The following is a 22,503-nucleotide window of genomic DNA, read 5'->3' as shown; positions in this document are numbered from 1 at the left end:
CTGACAAAATACGGATTATCTGTTTTATAGAACACACACACACACACACACACACACACACACACACACACAGAGAGAGAGAGAGAGAGAGAGAGAGAGAGAGAGAGAGAGAGAATTATCTGACTGACATGAGCCACAGCATTTTGTGAAGTGATTTAGTCAATGCTGTTGTCAGATACAGGTATTGTTACTTTCTTTTATTTATGAGTAGTTCACTGTCCATGTACTGTAAGATCAATAGCCAAGGATCAGGATGATGTGAGAGTTTTTACGCATATTATGGTATTTAGTGATTTCAAAAGAAGATTATTGCAAGAATACTCAACAGATGGCTGGAACACAAAATTTAAGAAGTAATAGGAGAGGACCAGTTTGGATTTAGGAAGGGGAAAGGAACCAGAGACACCATCAGCATGGTGAGGATATTGTCGGAAAGAGTTTTGGCAGTTAATTAAGAAGTTTGTGTTTGTTTTATAGACCGGTAGAAGGCCTTTAACAGTCAGCTGCATAAAATTGATGAACATCCTTATGGAGATAACAATAAACTGGAGAGACCGGAAATTAATTCTCAGCTTGGACCTGTATGGGGAATGGCTGGCAAGAGAAGCTTTCAAAGGATGCAGAAACTTCAACATAAAAGGATGCCTCATCAATACCATCAAGTATGCAGATGACCTGATAGTGCTTGCTAAAAATCGAAGACAACTGCAACACATGATGCACCAGCTGATGTAAACTGGAAGGAAATATGGCATGGAAATCAACATTAAAAAATCAAATGTTATGTGAATATCAAAATGGGAGAAACCTTTGAGGATAATCAAGAACTGGAGGATGTGAAACACTTCAAGCACTTGCGAAATTTGGTGACAAAGAATGCCCAGTGCATGAGTCAAATTCGAGCAAGAACTGCTATGATCAAAACTTCATTCAATAAAAATAGGAATCTACTTGCCAGCAAGTTAGGTTTGGAATTAACGAACAAACTGGTGAAGTGCTACATCCAGAGAATTGCAATGTATGAATCAGAGACAGGAACCGAGAGAAAAAAGGAAAAAAAAAACTACCTTGAAAGTTTTGAAGTGTGATGCTGGAGGAGAATGCAGAAGATCAAGTGGACTAATCAGGTGATGAATAACAATGCACTGAGAAGACTAGGAGAGAAGAGAGACATTCTGAATACAGTTCTTCAGAGAAAGGCCAACTGGATCGTACACATGCTTAGACATGGAGGCATCATACACAAAGTCATTGAAGGGAAAATTAAAGGAATGGTAAAACGAGGAAAAAGAAGAATTCAACTTTTGGATGACATGGATGATGGAAAGAGATACTGAAGACAGGGAACATTGGCATGAGAAATTCTCCATACAAAGACACAGATCTGCCACCAGGTAGAATACTACATGTTTGTTGTTGTTGTGTTGTTGTTGTTGTTGTGGTCTTCAGTCCTGAGACTGGTTTGATGCAGCTCTACATGCTACTTTACCCTGTGCAAGCTTCCTCATCTCCCAGTACCTACTGCAACGTACATCCTTCTGAATCTGCTTAGTGTATTCATCTCTTGGTCTCCCTCCCCCCTGCCCTCCAGTACTAAATTGGTGATCCCTTGATGCCTCAGAACATGTCACAGCAACCGATCCCTTCTTCTAGTCAAGTTGTGCCATGAACTCCTCTTCTCCCCAATTCTATTCAATACCTCCTCATTAGTTATGTGATCTACCCATGTAGTCTTCAGCATTCTTCTGTAGCACCACCTTTCGAAAGCTTCTATTCTCTTCTTGTCTAAACTATTCATTGTACATGTTTCACATCCATACATGGCTACACTCCATACAAATACTTTCAGAAACGACTTCCTGACACTTAAATCTATACTCAATGTCAACAAATTTCTCTTCATCAGAAACGCTTTCCTTGCCATTGCCAGTCTGCATTTTATATCCTCTCTACTTCGACCATCATCAGTTATTTTGCTCCCCAAATAGCAAAACTCCTTTACTACTTTAAGTGTCTCATTTCCTAATCTAATTCCCTCAGCATCACCTGACTTAATTCAACTACATTCCATTATCCATTTTTCTTTTGTTGATGTTCATCTTATATCCTCCTTTAAGGCACTGTCCATTCCATTCAACTGCTCTTCCAAGTCCTTTGCTGTCTCTGACAGAATTACAATGTCATTGGCGAACCTCAAAGTTTTTATTTCTTCTACATGGATTTTAATACCTACTCTGAACTTTACTTTTGTTTCCTTTACTGCTTGTTCAATATACAGATTGAATAACATCGGGGAGAGGTTACAACCCTTCCCAACCACTGCTTCCCTTTCATGTCCTTCGACTCTTATAAATGCCATCTGCTTTCTGTACAAATTGTAAATAGCCTTTCGCTCCCTGTATTTTACCCCTGCCACCTTGAGAATTTGAAAGAGAGTATTCCAGTCAACATTGTCAAAAGCTTTATCTAAGTCTACAAATGCTAGAAATGTAGGTTTGCTTTTCCTTAATCGTTCTTCTAAGATAGGTCTTAGGGTCAGTATTGCCTCGCGTGTTCCATCATTTCTACGGAATCCAAACTGATCTTCCCCGAGGTCGGCTTCTATCAGTTTTTTCCATTCGTCTGTAAAGAATTTGCGTTAGTATTTTGCTGTTGTGACTTATTAAACTGATAGTTCGGTAATTTTCACATCTGTCAACACCTGCTTTCTTTGGGATTGGAATTATTATATTCTTCTTGAAGTCTGAGGGAATTTCGCCTGTCTCATACATCTTGGTCACCAGATGGTAGAGTTTTGTCAGGACTGGCTCTCCCAATGCTATCAGTAGTTGTAATGGAATGTTGTCTACTCCTGGGGACTTGTTTCAACTTAGGTGTTTCAGTGCTCTGTCGAACTCTTCATGCAGTATCATACTCCCATTTCATCTTCATCTACATCCTCTTCCATTTCCATAATATTGTCCTCAAGAACATCCTCCCTGTATAGATCCTCTATATACTACTTCCACCTTTCTGCCTTCCCTTCTTTGCTTAGAACTGGGTTTCCATCTGAGCTCTTGATATTCATGCAAGTGGTTCTCTTTTCTCCAAATGTCTCTTTAATTTTCCTGCATGCAGTATCTATCTTACCCCTCTTGAGATAAGCCTCTACATCCATACATTTGTCCTCTAGCCATCCCTGATAGTCATTTTGCACTTCCTGTCGATCTCATTTTTAGATGTTTGTATTCCTTTTTGCCTGCTTCAGTTACTGCATTTTTGTATTTTCTCCTTTCATCAATTAAAATCACTATCTCTTCTGTTACCCATGGATTTCTACTAGGCCTCATCTTTTTACCTACTTGATCCTCTGCTGCCTTCACTATTTCATCCCTCAAAGCTACCCATTCTTCTTCTACTGTATTTCTTTCCGCCATTCCAGTCAATTGTTCCCTTATGCTCTCCCTGAAACTCTGTACAACCTCTGGTTCTTTCAGTTTATCCTTCATCATCTGCAGAGCTTGTTGGCATATAAACCTGTACTACTGTAGTAGGTGTGGGCTTTGTGTCTATCTTGGCCATAATAATGCGTTCACTATGCTATTTGTAGTAGCTTACCCGTGCTCCTATTTTCCTATTCATTATTAAAGCTACTCCTGCATTACCCCTATCTGATTTTGTATTTATAACCCTGTATTCACTTAACCAAAAGTCTTATTCCTCCTGCCACTGAACTTCACTAATTCCCACTATATCTAACTTTAACCTATCCATTTACCTTTTTAAATTTTCTAACCTACCTGCCCGATTAAGGGATCTGACATTCCATGCTCCGATCCGTAGAAAGCCAGTTTTCCTTCTCCTGATAACGACATCCTCTTGATTAGTCCCTGCCCAGAGATCTGAATGGGGGATTATTTTACCTCCATAATATTTTACCCAAGAGGACACCATCATTATTTAATCATACAGTGAAGCTGCATGCCCTTGGGAAAAATGATGGCTGTAGTTTCCCCTTGCTTTCAGCCATTCGCAGTACCACAACAGAAAGACCATTTTGGTTAGTGTTACAAGGCCAGATCAGTCAATCATCCAGACTGTTGCCCCTGCAACTACTGAAAAGGCTGCTGCCCCTCTTCAGGAACCATACGTTTGTCTGGCCTCTCAACAGATACCCCTCCATTGTGGTTGCACCTACGGCATGGCTATCTGTATCGTTGAGGCACGCAAGCCTCTCCACCAATGGCAAGGTCCATGGTTCATGGGGGGGGGGGGGATACTACATAATAATAATATGGTATTTTAACTATACTTCTATTTCACATTTTACTACAGTAAAGGCACGTTGCCTCAGTGGCCCACTTGTAAACTTATATTTCAGTTCATTTGCTTGTTGAGAGATGCATTTGTAATACAGGTTTCATTTTCACTGCATTTTAAGAGGTTTTTAATTTCAAAACTTATTTGCATAATTTATGAGAGATTACAGAGGTGTTGAAACGCAAGTCTTGTATTGATCCATGATGTGTAAGTTTCCAATATACTGTGTAAAAATAAATAAATAAATAAATAAAGGACTGAAATTACCATTCTGTTTGTATTTGTGTAATAACCTCGCAGAAATGTTAGGAACACTTTCTGACTAATAATCTTCATGACATAAGCAACTTTATATAAAAAAATATTGTTAGCAAACATATTTTACAAATTTCAATACTCAAAGCCCTGTAAAACTTTTTCTTGCAATGAGAAAGTAATGAATTAATGTGTAACCGAATGATGACAGTCTGTGTACACTAGCAAGATTTTGACTGTAATCCATACACTTTCTGTTTCTAATAATGGATGATGTAGGAAGTAATTATTACAAATATATATAAAAGTAGTCATGAAGCACACATGATTGTGTCCAACAGCTTTTTGAGACAGTTCTGTTACAGTATTATGCAATATACATGTGATTTTGGAGGAGCACATTGTGTCAACCTGAATTTCCTGAAATTTCTCTTAGTGCCACCAAATCTATAGTTACACTGTTAACAACTCAACAAGTTGCAGCAAATTTTTGTGGAGGAGATAAATCAGAAATTCTTTTACAGCTACTGCAGCATCTGAGATCACCGAGAAATGAAGATGAGTATTTGCTAATTAATTGTTATGCCTTGGTATATTTCACACTATAGGACAGGAGGTAGTTACTTAAATGATATAAGCAATGTTGGCTACTGCCTTTCAAAACAATACAGTGAAATTTAGTGAATTATTCCTTTATTATTTTTTACTCTTTGTTGGCACGTTTAAATTGTGGGCCTCTTGTTTATTTTTGCTTTCAAATGATAATTCCATGTAATGGGAAATCTTGGAATGTTGAATCAGCTGGCGTCCTTTTGGTGTATCTGTTTCTCTCAATATTGAAAAATAACATAATAATGATATTATTTTGCATACTTTCAAATATGTTTACCAGCGTACAAAGAAAAGGTCATAAGAAAAAAATAAATACACACAACAATAAGAAAGTATTGGAAAATGACAACATTTTCATCAAACTACCGGAAAGTCTTTGCTTACATTCCTTATAAGAGACTGGTTCATTAGATGTTTATAGTGTCAACTAAAGCACAAGCAAATAATGTTCATACAACATGAAATAAGTGTGTCGCCAACAGGATCATGATTGACATGGTATTAAGCCTCATCTCATTTTTTATTTCTGTCTTTTACAAAGTACTTGAAATAGCTTCATTGGTGGTTATAGAAAAGGTAGAACATAATTTATTTTACATTTGCTCATTTGTTAAATTTTCCTTTAGATCTAATTTTTTTGCAATTTAACAGCTCCTGTGCCTCTGTCATAATCATTTTCTGTATGATACTGTCAATTGCATCTCTCTCTGTCATTGCACATACATGTCTCTATTTCAAACTGCCTGGTCTATGGCAACACACTATGCCAAAAATTCATTCGTTCCTTGTTGAGCCCCGTACCAGCCTGGAGATCACTTGCAATTTCGAGATAATTTGTATTATTTATCTCAAATATATTCCATTCTTCTGTAAGTAATTCATCAGTGTATGGAGTTGGATTACTGAAAATACAAAATTAAAATTTATATTGTGTTTGTTCTGGACATAACATAAATAACAGCTTACTTTTTTAAAAGTATTTATCAAACTTTAATACAAATTCATTATTTACATTCAGTATAGCAATGCTGGTAATGAATCTCTGCAAATGAAAAATTTTTCCAAATATTTCAACAACTATAGCTACAGTTAAAAAACTACCAATAAAGGAACATCCTGCAATTTTAGCTAAGCTGTGCATATGAACTAACCCACAAGCAGTAGCTTCCACCAAAACATAAGACTTAGAAACAAAAAATAGAAAATTTTGATACAAATACCTTTAAAGAAAGAGATCTGTAGATTTATTTTACTAACTTCACTGAAAAATGAACATATTTATTTACATAGACAACAGCTAATATGTAGAACATCTAAAGTGATGGAAAGAGAGAAAAAAAAGGATGTGCATATTTACAAAAATCAGTATTAAGATACAGGCCCTAAAGGTTAGTGAATATTATGTTAAATTGTTGTGGCACAAGAGTGGATCTAAAAGCATATAAAACTCAAGAACTGGTAGCTTAATGATAACCTGCAGGAGCATATTTTTAGTCTGAGAAATGAGCTATCAGCAGTGCTACTAAGGACTGGCACTTTTAATTGGAGACTTATTATTCATAGTCATTTAAATATTGATTATTACTATATGATAATACTGATGAAGATCTCTGAGAGAGTATGATGAACAGCTTTGTATTATTTTCAACAACAAAATTCAAGTCAAGCCATACTGCAAAGGCAATGACAACTTGTCCTTAAACCCACAAAATGGCAGTGAACAATATGTAAAAGCAATAACAAAAAATATTTCTGAGCATGATGGTCTCTATCATTGTTCACCCACATGTCTTCTGAGCAAACTTCCACATGACATTCCTTTTCTTTTTACCTTCCCCTTTTACACCCTTGCCAGCCCACAGGTCTCATTAATTTTCTGCCTTGGGGCTTGATAGTTTAGAGATGTTTCATTATTGGCCCCTTTCTTTGCAGCATAAGTTTGGTATTTATAAACCGTGCATAATCAGTGACTTTTACAATTTGTTATGCAATTTTGTTTGTTCTTGTCTTATCATATTTTATGATACGATTCCCTCTTTTGTCATGCACTTTATGGTACAATGTCACCATTCCTGCTACTTGTGCACATATGCAGAGTGATTCATTTTTTTGCTGATGTTGAAGTATTTCATTCTTATTCGGCAGCTAGCACCTAGGCATGTCTATTTTCCCTTATTTTTACCCAATTTAATATGCAACACTAGATGATTAATAGACTGCTCTAGTCCTTGCACCTTCATATTGCACTTATGATACAATAAAAAATAAATAATTATTGGAGCACCTACATCTTGTCTATTTTCCCTTATTTTTGCCCAGTTTAATATGCAACACTAGATGACTAATAGACTGCTTTAGCCCTTGCTTCTTCATATTGTACTTATGATACAACAAAAAAATAAATAATTATTGTATTTGCTTGTAAACCTGCTACCTTTTTACAAACACCTACACCCTGTATACACTGCCATTTCCAAGTAATTCTGATGACATCACATTTTTAGTCTTACTAATACTACATATTTTATAAGCAACATAATTTTTTCTAAATATGTTTTATATCTTTTTACTTTCTTATTTGTTATTATCATGTCTTTAATAAAACAAATTTATCCTTCATCATTGATGGTTCATCCTCCATGCCTCTTCTTCCCCTATTTCCAGTTAGTACATGTATCATATTGTTTTAGCAACACTGTAAGAGTAATGTCTGTTTTTTTTCTTCTTTTATTTTCTGTGGTTTGTCATATGTATGACCATCCTTTTTACTTCTTCTCTTTATTTTAAATTATATTTTACTCATGCATTCAAAGCTGCATTATGATACCACTAGTCCCACCTATTGACCATTTTCTAATCTTAGACATTAATGTCAAGCCTTGTGTACTCAGTTACGTCCTGGTATGTGACATATTCACTTGACGCCATACTGCCTGTATGTAGCTCTACACCTTGTCTTGGTTGGTATTTTTCATGTACTCTTTATTGTATTTTCTTGCTTGTCTTACAGCTTCTACTACCTTGCTACTCTTGATTTTTTAACCTTCTCCAGATATTCTGAGGATCAGTGTCTTAGAAACACATCAATAAAGCAGTTGCCTTACACCTACTGACTATTACGTATTTATCCAGAGTCGATATCAGTATTGTTTAACATTTTAAAATTCCTGCTCATTTCTGGTCCACACTGTGCCAGTAGCAAGTAAAGTGGACAGTATATTACCATTTACACCAATTTGTAACATGGTTTGCATAAAAAGGGAGCATACACAGTGTACAAGAGATATAAAACACAAAACTTCAGGACCGTTGTTGTTTTTTTTTAACCTAAATTTACTGAAAAATAACATTTCTTTTTAGGAACAAGAAATGGACAGTGAGCAGCAGAAGGTATGATCCAATGTAGGACATCTTAGGTATGCCAATAGAATAACCAAACCAGTTTATTAATTCAGAAAATAGAAAACTGGTAGGGAGTGAAATATCTACATTATTTAAAATGCACAATAAGTCAATGTAACTGTAGCTGAACAGATCCAGGGTTCTGGATGACTTTTATGTAACTTTCCCCTTTTCCTAACCCTTGTGAGTCCTTTTCCTTCATCCCTCCTCCTTTCCCTTCAACCCTTCTGCCAATGGGAGGGTCCACTGTGAAAACTTCCACATTTCCATAACTATTATGTGTGTTTTCTCCAGCTGCCACTTGGTGAGTAGATTTTTTTTTGTCTGTCCACAATACATAACAATAAAATGGGATTTATGAATGAGTAATCTGCTGATTTTCCTTTCCTTATATCCATACTGTCTTCAGTTTCACCAAAATGCTAATCCTTTGCACAGTCAAGCAAGTAGTAGATTCCACACCAAATTGAAGACTGTTGTAGGCATGGTGTTTGTATCTTTAATGGCTAACAATGTATCTAACATTTTTTATTGTTAATAACCATTAAAATGTTATATATATATATGTATATATATATATATATACCTAAAAACAAAGACGATGTGACTTACCAAATGAAAGTGCTGGCAGGTCGACAGACACACAAGCGAACACAAACATACACACAAAATTCAAGCTTTCGCAACAAACTGTTGCCTCATCAGGCAAGAGGGAAGGAGAGGGAAAGACGAAAGGATGTGGGTTTTAAGGGAGAGGGTAAGGAGTCATTCCAGTCCCGGGAGCGGAAAGACTTACCTTAAGGGGAAAAAAGGACGGGTATACACTCGCACACACACACATATCCATCCACACATATACAGCTGTATATGTGTGGATGGATATGTGTGTGTGTGCGAGTGTATACACATATACAGCTGTATATGTGTGGATGGATATGTGTGTGTGTGCGAGTGTATACCCGTCCTTTTTTCCCCTTAAGGTAAGTCTTTCCGCTCCCGGGACTGGAATGACTCCTTACCCTCTCCCTTAAAACCCACATCCTTTCGTCTTTCCCTCTCCTTCCCTCTTTCCTGACGAAGCAACCGTTTGTTGCGAAAGCTTGAATTTTGTGTGTATGTTTGTGTTTGTTTGTGTGTCTATCGACCTGCCAGCGCTTTTGTTTGGTAAGTCTCATCATCTTTCTTTTATATATATATATATATATATATATATATATATATATATATATATATATATATATATATATATATATATATATATATATATATATATATATATATATATCCCACATTCCCCCCCCCCCCCTTTTGTTTGTATAAAAAGCAGATACTGACAAAAATAATTATTTTACCTATATTTCACAAAATTTGACCACATCTGTAACAGCCGAATTCCAGTTCTATATCCAGCAGAATCAGATTCAAGACTTGCATAATTACTCATATATCTTCTATCATCTCCATGGCAAGCTCCTGTGGAACATAGTAATTAGTGTTATTGTTATGTTGAAGACTTTTTAGAGGAGCTACTGTACTGCATCAAAAATTGTATAAAAACTGATTTCAGGTGGTAATAAGACCTTTAGTCATGATAATATTTTTACCTGGGAAGTCAGGAAATTCACTGAGTGGTCCATAGAAGGAAAACTCATAATAGTAAACTGGATATGCAGAATCTTTACTCATGTTTTGCACTATGGTGTGTACTCCTTCAACAAACATGAGATCTGATACCAGCTGTGACAAACAAAATACTTATTTAACTTCATACTATATGCTGAAAGCAATATGGGAAACAATATAATCAAAAATCAAACAATGGAAAATCCAAGATGGATTGTAACAATATTGTGAGAAGGAAAGTTGCTACTCACTATATAGTGGAGATGCTGAGTCGCTGATTCTTAATTGCTAGGAATGTGAGACATAAGTAACTGGTACCTTAAAAATATACATCTAATTCTTTTCTAAACATACATCCTAACTGGGCTAAGAAAGATGCCCAAATTGCAGGCCTCAAATGAGTAATTATGTGTTGAACAAGACATCTGTCGAAATGTATAGAACTTCAAGTTTATAATAAATATTTATATATTCATCAGCTGTGTATGTTATTTCACTCTTTGTAATAAAAACATTTTATCTGTGCAACAAGCACAATATATTAGTGGCATTTTCCTTGTTGCCGGCAATATGTGGGCCATATTCCACTTCCTTCTGACTCATAATGTAGGAAGCAACTTTTTCTCCAAACAACACGTGCAAAGGAAGCCATGAAGAGGTGCATGCATAACAGCTGTATGATTTATTTCTTTGTACAATTGTAATCAAATAAAAAACAAGAAATTTAGTTTATTAAATATGATTATTAGTAAATCTTACCGTTGCAATTGAGTCATTAGATTCTAAAGTAATTTCACTGTCACCAAAGAAAAACTGCCGAATCTGTGCTGATGCTTTCAGCTGCTCTTCTTTACTAGAAAGCCTGAGTTCATGAGCAATATAATCATCAAAGTTATCATTCAAATCCTTTACACCTTCCTCAGTTGCAAACAACCCACCCTCTGCAAATAAAAAGTTAATTTATCACATCATATGTTTATCAGAACTTTGTAGTCCACATTACAAGAACTGCAATAGGCATGAAATTTCGTTCTCGACTTTCTGCAATAACGTATGTATACATTATTATGAAATGTCACAAAATAAAAAAGGAAATCAACATTTTGAAATAAGCAGTCAATCACAAATTCTGTTGACCCAACAGATGATAAACTTAAAACCAAGAGAAAACATAAAGTCAGAAAGACGTAAAGAAAATGATTGTTAAAATATCTTAAACATGAATTAACAGTACAGTGTAACTTTAAATTCAGGCCCATTGAGGACATATATGGTACTCCAAATAACTAAAATGATTGCTAAAATATCTTAAACAAACATGAATTCTCAGTGGAGTGTAAATTTAAATACGGGCCCAATAAGGACATACATCATACTACACATAACTCCAGTCAGCTGTGTTGTAAGAAAAGAATTGCCTGGAATACCAAAGCTGTATTTCCCATTAACATTAGTTAAGAGTGTAATGAGAGATGACCCAGCTGTTTCCAGATGATTAAGATTTGGTACACTGAATGTACAAACACTGACAGGAAGGTGGAAGAAGTGGTAGACTTGAAGTTGAGGAGATTGCATAGCCTACGATTGTTATAAACCCGTGAACCAGGCAAAAAGGTTAAGGAAATGGGAAACTGAGGAATGGATCTAGGCTGTACTGAAGTGAAAATGATGAAGAAGGAAACTTGGTGAAATGGTTACGTGAAGTAACTGTAGTTATAAGAGCAGTGTTGAAAGAGGAGGTGAAGGGAATAACTGACAGCATGGGAGAGGTCAGAGTAAATGTGGAAGGGAAGGATATTGAAAGTGTGCACACATATGCACCACAAGTTCAGTTTGTGAATGTAGACTTTTCCAGAGTGTACTGTTGAAGAAAAGCTCTTTCGTTTCCAGCCAGGTGACAGTACCATGGCATTTTGAAGAGTGTCATACTCATCATCTTCTGCCAAAGATGATGAGTAAGACAATCTTCAAAACATTGAAGTAGTTAAATGCTGCCACCAGGTTGTAAACCTGAAATTTTTTCATCACAAGTTGGATGTCCTGCGAAAGAGGAGCCTTTTGAACAGGACACACAGAGCCAACTAACAGAAAATAAGACAATGAGATGTGCAAAAATAAATACATATATGAGCAAGGAAAAAGAAGGTTATGAGGAAGTACTGGTAGTGGAAAGATGGTAAGAAAGAAAAGAGGAAGGACGAAAACTATTATAATTTTATAAAATGAATGGGCTAGCAGTTAGCAACACTTGGTTTAAGAAGAAGGAAAGTCATAAGGTGCTTTTTTTAGTTAATATATGGTAAACTAACTAATGTACAGCCTGAGTGCAAGGATAATAGACACAGATGTCAAGGTAAATATCTTTTGAAGCTGTAGATAGTGATTACCATCTTTTAGTAGTGATGGATACAGGAACTAGAGAGGAAGAGCAAGCAGAAAGACAGAAAACAAGAACAAGAACATGGACGTTGAAAGAAGAGAAGTGAAAAGAAGTATTTTAGAAAATATTAAAGAGGAACATACCAAGGGATGAAATGAAGTCAGCAGAGGAGGAATGGGGAAGTTTCAAAATGAAGACAGCAGAAGCAGCAGACAAAGTGTGTGGAAGAACCAGTGATACGAAAAAATAGAAAGGAACTCCCTAGTGAAATGAAGGAGTAAAGGTGGAAGTAGAAAAGAAAAACAATGCAGTCCATGTTTGGTTTCAAGAGCGATTAGAGCAAGCAAGTAAAGAATACACTAACAAGAAGAAAATGACTAAGAGAGTGGTAGCTTTAGGAAAGAGGAAATAGATGTAAGAGTGAACAAATATGATGGAAGAGAATACTGAGGGCAGTAAGAAGGTCCTCTATGGAATGGTTAAGCCTAAGAAGAGACTGAATGAGGTGGCACAGTTGTTAGCTCACTGGACTTGCATTCAGGAGGACAATGGTTCAAACCTGCAACTGGCCATTCTGATTTAGGTTTTGCATGATTTCCCTAATATCTTCAGGCAAATACCAGGATGGTTCCTTTGAAAGAGTGTGGCCAAAACCCTTTCCCATCCTTCCCTAATCCAATGGGACCAATGACCTTGCTTTTTGGCCCCCTCCTGCAAATTAACCAACCAACCAACCTAAGAAGAGAGACATTATGGAAAATGTCAGTATGACCAATGAAGAAGGAAATTACACTGAGAATGTACAGTAAATCACAGACACATGGAAGGAATATTTTGGGGAGTTACTATACACTTATGGAAATACAGAAGAAGAAAATGAGGAGCCTGGGGAAGTAGATGATGTCAAGATGGACCTAACCTGGATGTGTAAAAGTGCCTGAATGAAGTAAGTGTGTAGATGGTGCAGGCAGCTGGTGTTGTTGTGCAGTGGTACTATTGCATCATGAGAACAGTAGTAGTAGTAGTAGTAGTAGTAGTAGTAGTAGCTTTATTCGTCCATAGATCTCTTTTTACAAGGATATAGGACATGTCAAAGTATTTAAAATTTAGATCAATTTAAAATGAGCTAATTTGTATACACATATATTTACAGACTTCTAGTTAGAGATAATCATTAGATTTACTCCTGGTATACAAATCTTTTTTTACAAATAACTTATGAAATAATGCCACACCGTTCACTCATACCTCACTATCAGTCACTGCACACACACACACACACACACACACACACACACACACACACTGGTGATCTCTGGGCCATTTTCTGTATCGCAACTTCCCATTTGCTATCCTGAAAAACTGAGTTAGCATCGCTTCATAATCAGTGAGATGTTGAGCCCAGAAAGAGGAAGAGGTGTTAGTATTACGCTCTGCATAGCTTGGGAGTAAGTATTTCTAGAAAGGAAAAAAGAAGGAAAAAAACATCAAGTGAAGGTGTTATGTGGAATGTTGGATATTTTATAATCATTATTATTATTATTTATTTGTGTAACATTTTTTTATCAAACTCCTACTCTGTTTTATCTAAGTAGTCCTTCAATGTATAAAATGTGTTGCATAACAGGTACTTTTTAGCTGCCTTTTTGAATAAGTGTGTTTTTGCAATTTCTTTAATCTCTTCTGGTAATTTATTATACAGTTTTATTCTTTGGTAGAAAATGCTGTTTTGAGTTTTATGTTTATTTTTTCTTGGTAAATGTAAGTTGAGTCTATCTCTTGTTGCATGGTCATGGACAGAGTTGTTTGTGCAGTAATTACCAATATGAATTTTGATATGTACAACTGACTGGTAAATGTATTCATGTGGAGCAGTTAAAATCCTCAGTGTTTTGAACAGATCTTTAAAATGAGCTGAATTAGTATTTTTGGTTATTATTCTTATGGCTCTTTTCTGCCATGGCTCTTTTCTGCCATAGCTAAGAATTGAGTGTACATATGAATAATATGTAACTAAAAGACACTGTATGTTACACACTGATGATAGGATTCTAAGGGAATAACATGCTGATGACATTCTGTTTGCAAGTACCTTTGTGTGTTCACACCACTTCAACTGAGAATCAATATTCATTCCTAGAAATTTTGCTTTCGTTACACAGTCTATAGAGGTGCCATCTACTTTTAATTTAACATTGTCATTTTTCCTCTTCAAACTGAAATTCATGGTATTAATTTTCTCTATGTTCAATGTCACTTTATTGCTTATTGAGCAATCATAAACTTCCTTGAGAGTTTCATTTGCTTTCTCAGCAAGGAGTTCTCGTGTTTTCTCAGTGACTACAATATTGTTGTCAGCAGCAAAGAGAATTTTTTCACCATGAGTAACACTACTGGGAAAGTCATTGATGTATATCAGGAACAATCAGAGAGTACTTACAATATGATTAAACTTATAGCATTTTATGCTGCTATGGCGAAAAGATATTTTTACATTTATGCTTGTATAATGAAGAAACTGTTTTGCATTTTGAGAAGGAATATTTTTGGTTATTTTTGAAGGACAATAAATTTTTGCCAGTAATGACATTAGAGAAGCTTTAGGTTTGTGTGCTGTCTGATTACAGAAATTGCAGAAAAATAAATTTTGGATCTATTTGGGAACTTACATGCAATATTTGTAATTGGAAAGATATAAAATCTGAATTGTTGGATTGCTACTGTTATTTTCAATGTCAGTAGTCAGCATGTGAATAAAGCTATTACAATGAAAGCATTGGTAAGGATTTTATTATGAAAAGAGAGTAACTTAGAGTGAGGCAATCAATTTTCAGACCATACACAATTTTTTAATACTGTGACAAGTGAGAACTGTCATACATGGGCAACTTTAAGCGTAAAATGGACCAACATTAGCAAAATTCTGGCATGAGGTTGAGAGTATGGAACATGTGCTGGATGATTATGATTTGAAAACTGATACTCTATAGTCAAACTACATTGTAATATGGAAATAACAGCTTCAGCATTTTTGTTGAAATATGAGAGCTGACTGTGAGTTCTCTGATGTTTTGTTGAAATAGGTCTTTACATGCTGTGATGATGAAATGTAGTCATTTCCTTCACGTTTTAATGAAATATTGATTAGGATGTACTGTAGCATTTTTGAGAGATGGTTATGATGAAGTTCTTTGTGCTACAGAATTTTATTCTGTACTGTGGTGTGTGATGTTCATTTGTGTCATGTAATATGACTTTGTATCTGGGAAGAAAATGAAGGTGTGTAATGTCTTTACTGTGAGTCTTTGTTAATCTAAGAATTATACTAATTACTCCTGATAATAGTAGGTTCATAATAGTAGATCTCTTGAGATGACAAATAGTAAAATAGTTAGTGATGTTGCTGACTAATATGTTGTACTATCTGAAGGTTTCTTGTAGCAAGTCTCACCAGTTTAAGGGAATAATGTTCAAGGAGGAACTGAGACTTGCTAAAACTGAAATGAAATCATTAAACTGCTTCTGATGTAGAAAAGACATGTGTTCCTGATGCACTCACTGTGATTACTTTGTATAAAAAGCTTCCTAGCCTGATGTATGCATGCTGTGGCAGAGTCTCACTCATATTTGCAATACTCTGGGGAGGTATAGAATGTAGCAGAATTTGACAGTAGAAAATGAACAGATCAATGTCAAATATATCATTAACTGTGATACCATTATGTAATGTTATACACATGCAAACTTTTAATAGTATTGGCCAACACTTGCCACATTTATGAAAGATTGTGGGCTTCTGATGAAATTAGGTGCTTAATATATAAAGTTAATCAACTTATGAAAAATTTGCATTGTAAATTCCTGTTATATAAAACCAAATGTAAATACACACTGAGATTATTGCTTGTGAGGCAGAATACAGAAAAGCAGTAGTCAAAATGATAGCAAACTAAAAATGCTGAAATCAAGTTTGTATCACAAGTCATAATGTAATTGTGAAGCAGATAAAGAATGTAATAACTCAGTTGCTTACAATACATGTTTCATAAAATTACTGATGCAAAAACCAATTTATTTCCATAGACTAATTACTACAAACTTGTGTTAATCGAGCACAAGTCTTGAATCAGTTTCATGGGCATAAATTCATGTAGTTTTATCTGTAATCTATTGTAATAAACATACATTAAAAGTATTTTTCTGGATTCTGGCCATAATTTTTTGTTTGTGAACACATTGCAAAGTGTCTGTCAATGCAAAATTTTTGAGCCCAGACAAGACTTTTGCTCAAGGAACTATATCGAATCTGACTTATACCACCTACATTACTTCAATGTGAGATGTATGGGGCAGGACTTCCATCTAGGTCTATTAACAGTACTGTGAGCCATGAGGCAAGGGGTTGGGGACAGGGTTGGAGTGGAGATGGGAAAGGATATTGTTTATGTTTGGTGGACAGAAGACTACAACTGTGGGAGGGGTGATAACAATGGTCAGTAAGATTTTTCTCATTACAGGACACAATAGAGGTAGTCAAAATCATGGCTGAGAATGTGATTCAGCTGCTCCAGTCATGGGTGGTACTGAGTAATGCAGGGAGTACTTCTCTGTTGCTGTACAGTGCTAATGTGGAAGGTGATAGATGACTGGAGAGGCAAGACACAAGTGATCCGTTGCTGCACAAGGTTAGGAGGTAATTTTGGTCTCTGAAGGCTTCAGTGAGAGGAACTACTTGTCATTACAGATGTGATGGTCATGGGTGGTTAGTCAGTATTGAAGTGTCTGCCTGGTATGGCAGCTGTTGAAGTGGAGGTATTGCTGGTGGTTGGTAGGTCTGATGAACACAGGTACTGATGAAGCCATCTTTGCAATGGAGGTCAACATCAACCACCAGCAATACCTCCACTTCAATAGCTGCCACCCATTCAGAAGTCCCTTCCACACAGCTAGCCACCTATGGCCATTGCATCTATAGTGATGAGTAGTCCCTTCCCAGATATACCAAGAGTCTCACTGAGGTCTTCACAGATGGAAATTACCCTCCCAGACTTTTACAAAAATAAATTTCCTGTACCTTATCTCTTCAGTCATCTACTACCTCCCACATTCCCACCATCCGGCCACAAAAGATCACTCACCTTGTGACTCAGTACCACCCACAATTGGATCAACTGAATCATATTCTTTGACAGGATTTCAAATAACTCTTGTCATTACCTGAAATGAGGAACATCCTAATCACTATCCTTCCAAACCCTCCCACCATGGTACTTCACAACCCCCAAACCTACACAATATCCTTCTCCATTCCTACTCACAATGCTGTTTCACTGGCCACCAAACCTAAACAACACACTTCTCCATTCTTACTCCACTCCTGCTCCCAACCCCTTGCCTTATCAATCATACCCCAATCATAGACACAGGTGCAAGACCTGTCCCATGTCCCTCCCACCACTACTTATCCAATAAAAGGCCGGGGTAAATGCGAAAGCAGTCATGATCTACAAATAAGCTGCAACCACTGTACTCTGTTCTACATGGGTATGACAGCCAACAAGCTATCTATCCACTTAAAGGCCACTGACAAACTGTTGTCAAGAGGCAGCTGGACTGCCCAGTTGCTGAACATGCTGCTCAACACAACATGCATCACTTCAATGACTGCTTCACATCCTGTGTCATCTGTATCCTACCTATCAACACCTGCTTTTCTGAACTGTGTAGGTGGAAATGCTCCATGCAGTATATAATATGTTAATGTAATTTCCCTGGCCTCTACCTTTGCTAGCCACTGTTTCACCCACATATCCTATTCCCTGCTCCCACTTCAGCACTACACAGGCATCTATTCCACTAGACTAACACACCCACTAATCTGGCTCTATCTTGTTTTTTTTTTTCCTTCTCTTCTTCTCTCCTCTCCCCCCCCCCCCCCCCGCCCCCCACCAATCCTTTCACCTAACTCCAACCTCCCAACTGTACCTGGCAGCCCTACCACATCCCCAATATGTCCCTGCATGCTCCCAAAAGCAGCACTATGCTCTCCTATCTGCACCCTACTATCCTGCCCCAGCCTCATCCATACCCTCACCACCCATTTTGCTTTGTACATCAGGCATAGCTGGTCACAGTCCAGCCTCAGGGGCCAGAGATACTCATGTGTGTGTGAATCATGATTTTGTGAATGTGTGTTTGTTTTCTCTATTAGAAGAAGGCCTTTCAGCCAAAATCTCACTTATAGGGCAGTGTTTTTGTTATGCCTGTCCAAGACTCAACATCTCCTCTACATGCTGATCAGCAGTCTGTCCTGTTTATGATACTGTCATTATTCATCCTGGATTTTGAATTGATTAAACCTTTGAATAAGATGGATGTCAAATTTTTTGAATTCTGCAATAAGCAAATGCAAAAATTCGTTTCCCAGTAATGTTTAGAACATTTCTAAAAGATTCCAGCTGCTTATGTGCACCATTTTGCTACTGTGGATGGGATGCAGATTTAAAATTTTACACAATAAGTGGAGCAAGAATCAAAGCAATGGATAGAAGTCAACATCCATGAATCAAAAGGGGCAAAGGCCATTTCATTTAATGGTTAGATTATGGCAATTATTTCATAGGGTGCTAAAGGGTTACTTCTTATCGTTTAATTTTGAAAGGGTGAAGCAATAACTTGAAGTAGTGTACAAATATTGTGGACAGCAAAATAAATAGAAAACTAGAAATTCTAATGATATAAATCATTTTATATCAGGTTCATGTGCTTGTCCACAGTGGTTCTTTGTCAATAGAAATCTAAAGGATTAAAAATACAGATTATTCAAAAATCTATTCTATTGTTATATTTGGTACTCTAAATTAACAGCTTTCCCAAATCTGAAGAAATTAAGTCAAGGATGGAATCCACTCATTGAAAAAACATTGTAAAATTTGTACTGGTGTAAAGTGGGATAGCATCAATAAGAATTGTATTTTTAACATAGAAAACATATTTCAATTCAAAAAAATTACCTCCTTGTTTGCATTTGTTTTTCATGTCAAATTTACATAAGTAATTGTTGACTTTGCATTTGTTCAGTGTTTCTATGTAAATGAATGACCATAAAGGTTAAGTTACCCTGCTTAAGTCAGATAAATATAAACATCTCATTTACATACCATGCGTTCTTATCAGCAGTTCATAGTTTGTTGCACCTGTCAGATATGGCACATGGTTATATCGGTTTTCTGATGTTATCACCCATGGCTCCTCTGTTAGAAAAGCATCTTCACTTTCAGGTTCCACATGTGGCACCCAAACACATACAAAGGCAGATGTATGATCCTGAAATGCAAGCATGTGTTATAAGTTATTTTTTTAGATATCTTAAGGTCATCATGTAAACTGCTTCATTACTCTAGGTTTGTAATTTATTAGATATTATAGGTGTAGTTTCAGTTGCCTGAGACTGCAGTCATGTGGGTGAGTTGCATTTGTGTGAGTGTGTTTGTGGGTGTGTGTAGGTGTGCTTGTCGTCTGTTGTTGATGAAGGCCTTAATGGCCAAAAGCTTTAATTGTGGGAGTCTTTTTGTTGTGCCTATCTCTGACTCAGCATCTTTTCTATATGGTCAGTAGCAACTTTTCTTTCATAATATTGTTAGATTTTTATAAGACACAGACATATGATACTACAATGAATTTTTTATCAGGACAATCCTGCAGAAACATTTTCATATCACTAACTAGTGGTATATTAATAAAACTGCTCTCCCCCTCATTCCTACCCTGCCTCTTTCTTGTGTCTCTTGTCTGGTCTCCCCACCACCCCTATCTCTATGTCTCTCAACTTTTTAAACAAGTTAAGAATAGCTGTAATGGACTGATATCATAATTCTGATGACTGTTATGTACATTGAAGACTTATTCTGTTTGTGGTTGATAGTTCCCATTTGAGAGACTGAGAAGAGCCTAATTACACTGTTCTGGTCACTTCCCTATTTCAGATCAATTCAGTTACACTTATTACAAATGCTCCTGAGCTCATTTTTGGTCTAATGTTAGAGCAGAATGAAACCAAGAATTACTAAATTGCATAACCGATTTTTATCCAAATTTTCATAGCCAAATGAAGAGTGGAGAGTGCACAGATGGCATACCAAATTGATAAGCATAATGTGTCTAGTTTCAAAGAAAAAAAGTTTAACTGCTTGAGAATAATCAGGAAAACTAAGAACAACTTAGTCGATGATTTGAGAGAAAATTTTTGTCCAGATTTTTGTAATGAAACAATGAGTTGGAAGTAGACAAATGGGGCAGCATGAATTCAACTTCAGTAAAAAGTATTTAACTGCTTGAAAAATCTGTGTTATTAAGAAAAAGCTTGATTGGTTATTTGAGGAAAAATTTTTGTCCAAATATTCACAGCCAAACGAAGAGTGGGAAATGGATAAGCAGCAGGGAATTAATAAAAGTCCTTAACTAGGGATTCAAGAGAAAACTGAAATATCTCGCAAACAGCTGCAGTTAGCCAAGTAAATGAAGTTTCAAAAAGTTTGCATTTTCAAGGCCTGGTTCTCTGTGTAAAAAATTGGATTAAACTATATACTCATAATAATAAAAGATTACTGATACATGTTTAACAGATTTCTTGCTTTCTGAACAAAGATTGAAAATAAAAGATAAGGAAATAAGTAAATAAAGAAAAGACAAATGTTTTGTGAAATGAATAGTCTAAAACTAAGAAATAAAATATATGAGAGGAAAATTTGATTCACCTTTGAATTGTGTTCAAAATCACTTACAGCAAATGAGGTGCCAATTGAGAATTTAAAAGTCAAATTTCTCACTTAAAATTTTAAGGAGTACTAGCGTATATTTTCAAGCTGCATTCAAAAATGTGTCAATGTTCCTCTATTCTATTTTATTTCTTAGTTTTAGACAAATCATTTCAGAAACATTTGGCCTTAAAGTGCAAATTTCAATGATAATATCTATCTATATCCGTCTGCCTCCATAGCTGATGGTCAGCATAGATGGCTGTCACCTGTCATGCGGAGGATCTGGATGCAATCTGCAGGACTACCAAGGATTTTTCCTTCATGAGAAGATTGGTATGGGATGCACTCAGCCTCGTGATGCCAACTGAGTGGCTACTTCACTGAGTAGTAGCAGCTCCATGGTCTGTAAAGTCTGCAAAACAGCAGGGAGAGCAGTGTGCTCACCACATACCCCTCCATGCCGCATCCATATGATGCACACCATTATTTTTATGTATGATATTGATAAACAGTGTTTGACAATGGATTGCTTTTACCACAGGTGTTCTGTTTCCTTCTTTTACTTCAGACATGTTTCACAACTGTGTTCGTCTGTGCAAATACTGTCACAGCATCATCAAGCCCTGTGACAAGACATGTTGGCACACGCTCATACAACAGGTTAGACTGCCACCACACACCACAGCTTCCATCGGTAGCTATCCTGTGAACATTTCACCTCAGGAACAAGTGCTGTTTAAACACAAACGTAGTGTATTTTTAGCTGTATTTGTACATTCTTCCCCACCTTTGGGTATCCTGTCACAACTGCCAAGAGATGTGTTTCATACAGGAACCACATTTCCGTATTTTGTTTCAAGAATGGTTACAGTTGATGGATTCAAGCTGATTCTCAATAGTTATGGCAGTTCCAGCTGGGCAACTCGTGTCTTCAACCGCATCAGCCACACTGTGTTACCTGTGCAGCCATCTCCTAGCCCACATCTTCAACAAGGTCTCAGGTGATGCCTCACTGAGGACACGATCACAGTACTGTGTTAGGCTGCCAGTCTGCCCCCACCCCAGTCTACACTTGGTTCCCCATCATGAGTGTTACAAGATCATGTCGGACATTTCACAAAGCAATCTCAGTTGCTTGAAGACAATATGAAAATATGTTTGGCATTGGTTGAC

The 22,503-nt window shown here is 36.5% G+C and overlaps 1 protein-coding gene across 1 annotated transcript in view; it reads right to left on the bottom strand.

Annotated features, from left to right (window-relative positions):
- Nucleotides 1-5,684: 5,684 nt before the first annotated feature.
- The window catches only part of LOC126155546 (esterase E4-like), a 73,762-nt gene continuing 56,943 nt past the window's right edge, over nucleotides 5,685-22,503 (bottom strand). The window contains exons 10-14 of the mRNA XM_049916235.1: nucleotides 19,732-19,897; nucleotides 10,951-11,132; nucleotides 10,173-10,305; nucleotides 9,921-10,041; nucleotides 5,685-6,068 (exon numbers count right to left, since the gene is read on the bottom strand). Coding sequence (XP_049772192.1) covers nucleotides 5,915-6,068; nucleotides 9,921-10,041; nucleotides 10,173-10,305; nucleotides 10,951-11,132; nucleotides 19,732-19,897 — 756 coding nt within the window. The 3' untranslated portion in view covers nucleotides 5,685-5,914. The remainder of the gene's footprint in view (nucleotides 6,069-9,920; nucleotides 10,042-10,172; nucleotides 10,306-10,950; nucleotides 11,133-19,731; nucleotides 19,898-22,503) is intronic.

This window comes from Schistocerca cancellata, chromosome 2 (genome assembly GCF_023864275.1).
Source record: "Schistocerca cancellata isolate TAMUIC-IGC-003103 chromosome 2, iqSchCanc2.1, whole genome shotgun sequence".
In the NCBI taxonomy this organism is placed as follows: domain Eukaryota; kingdom Metazoa; phylum Arthropoda; class Insecta; order Orthoptera; family Acrididae; genus Schistocerca; species Schistocerca cancellata.
The sequence above is the reverse complement of the archived record's forward strand: the minus strand, read 5'-3'. Positions and strand labels throughout refer to the sequence as shown.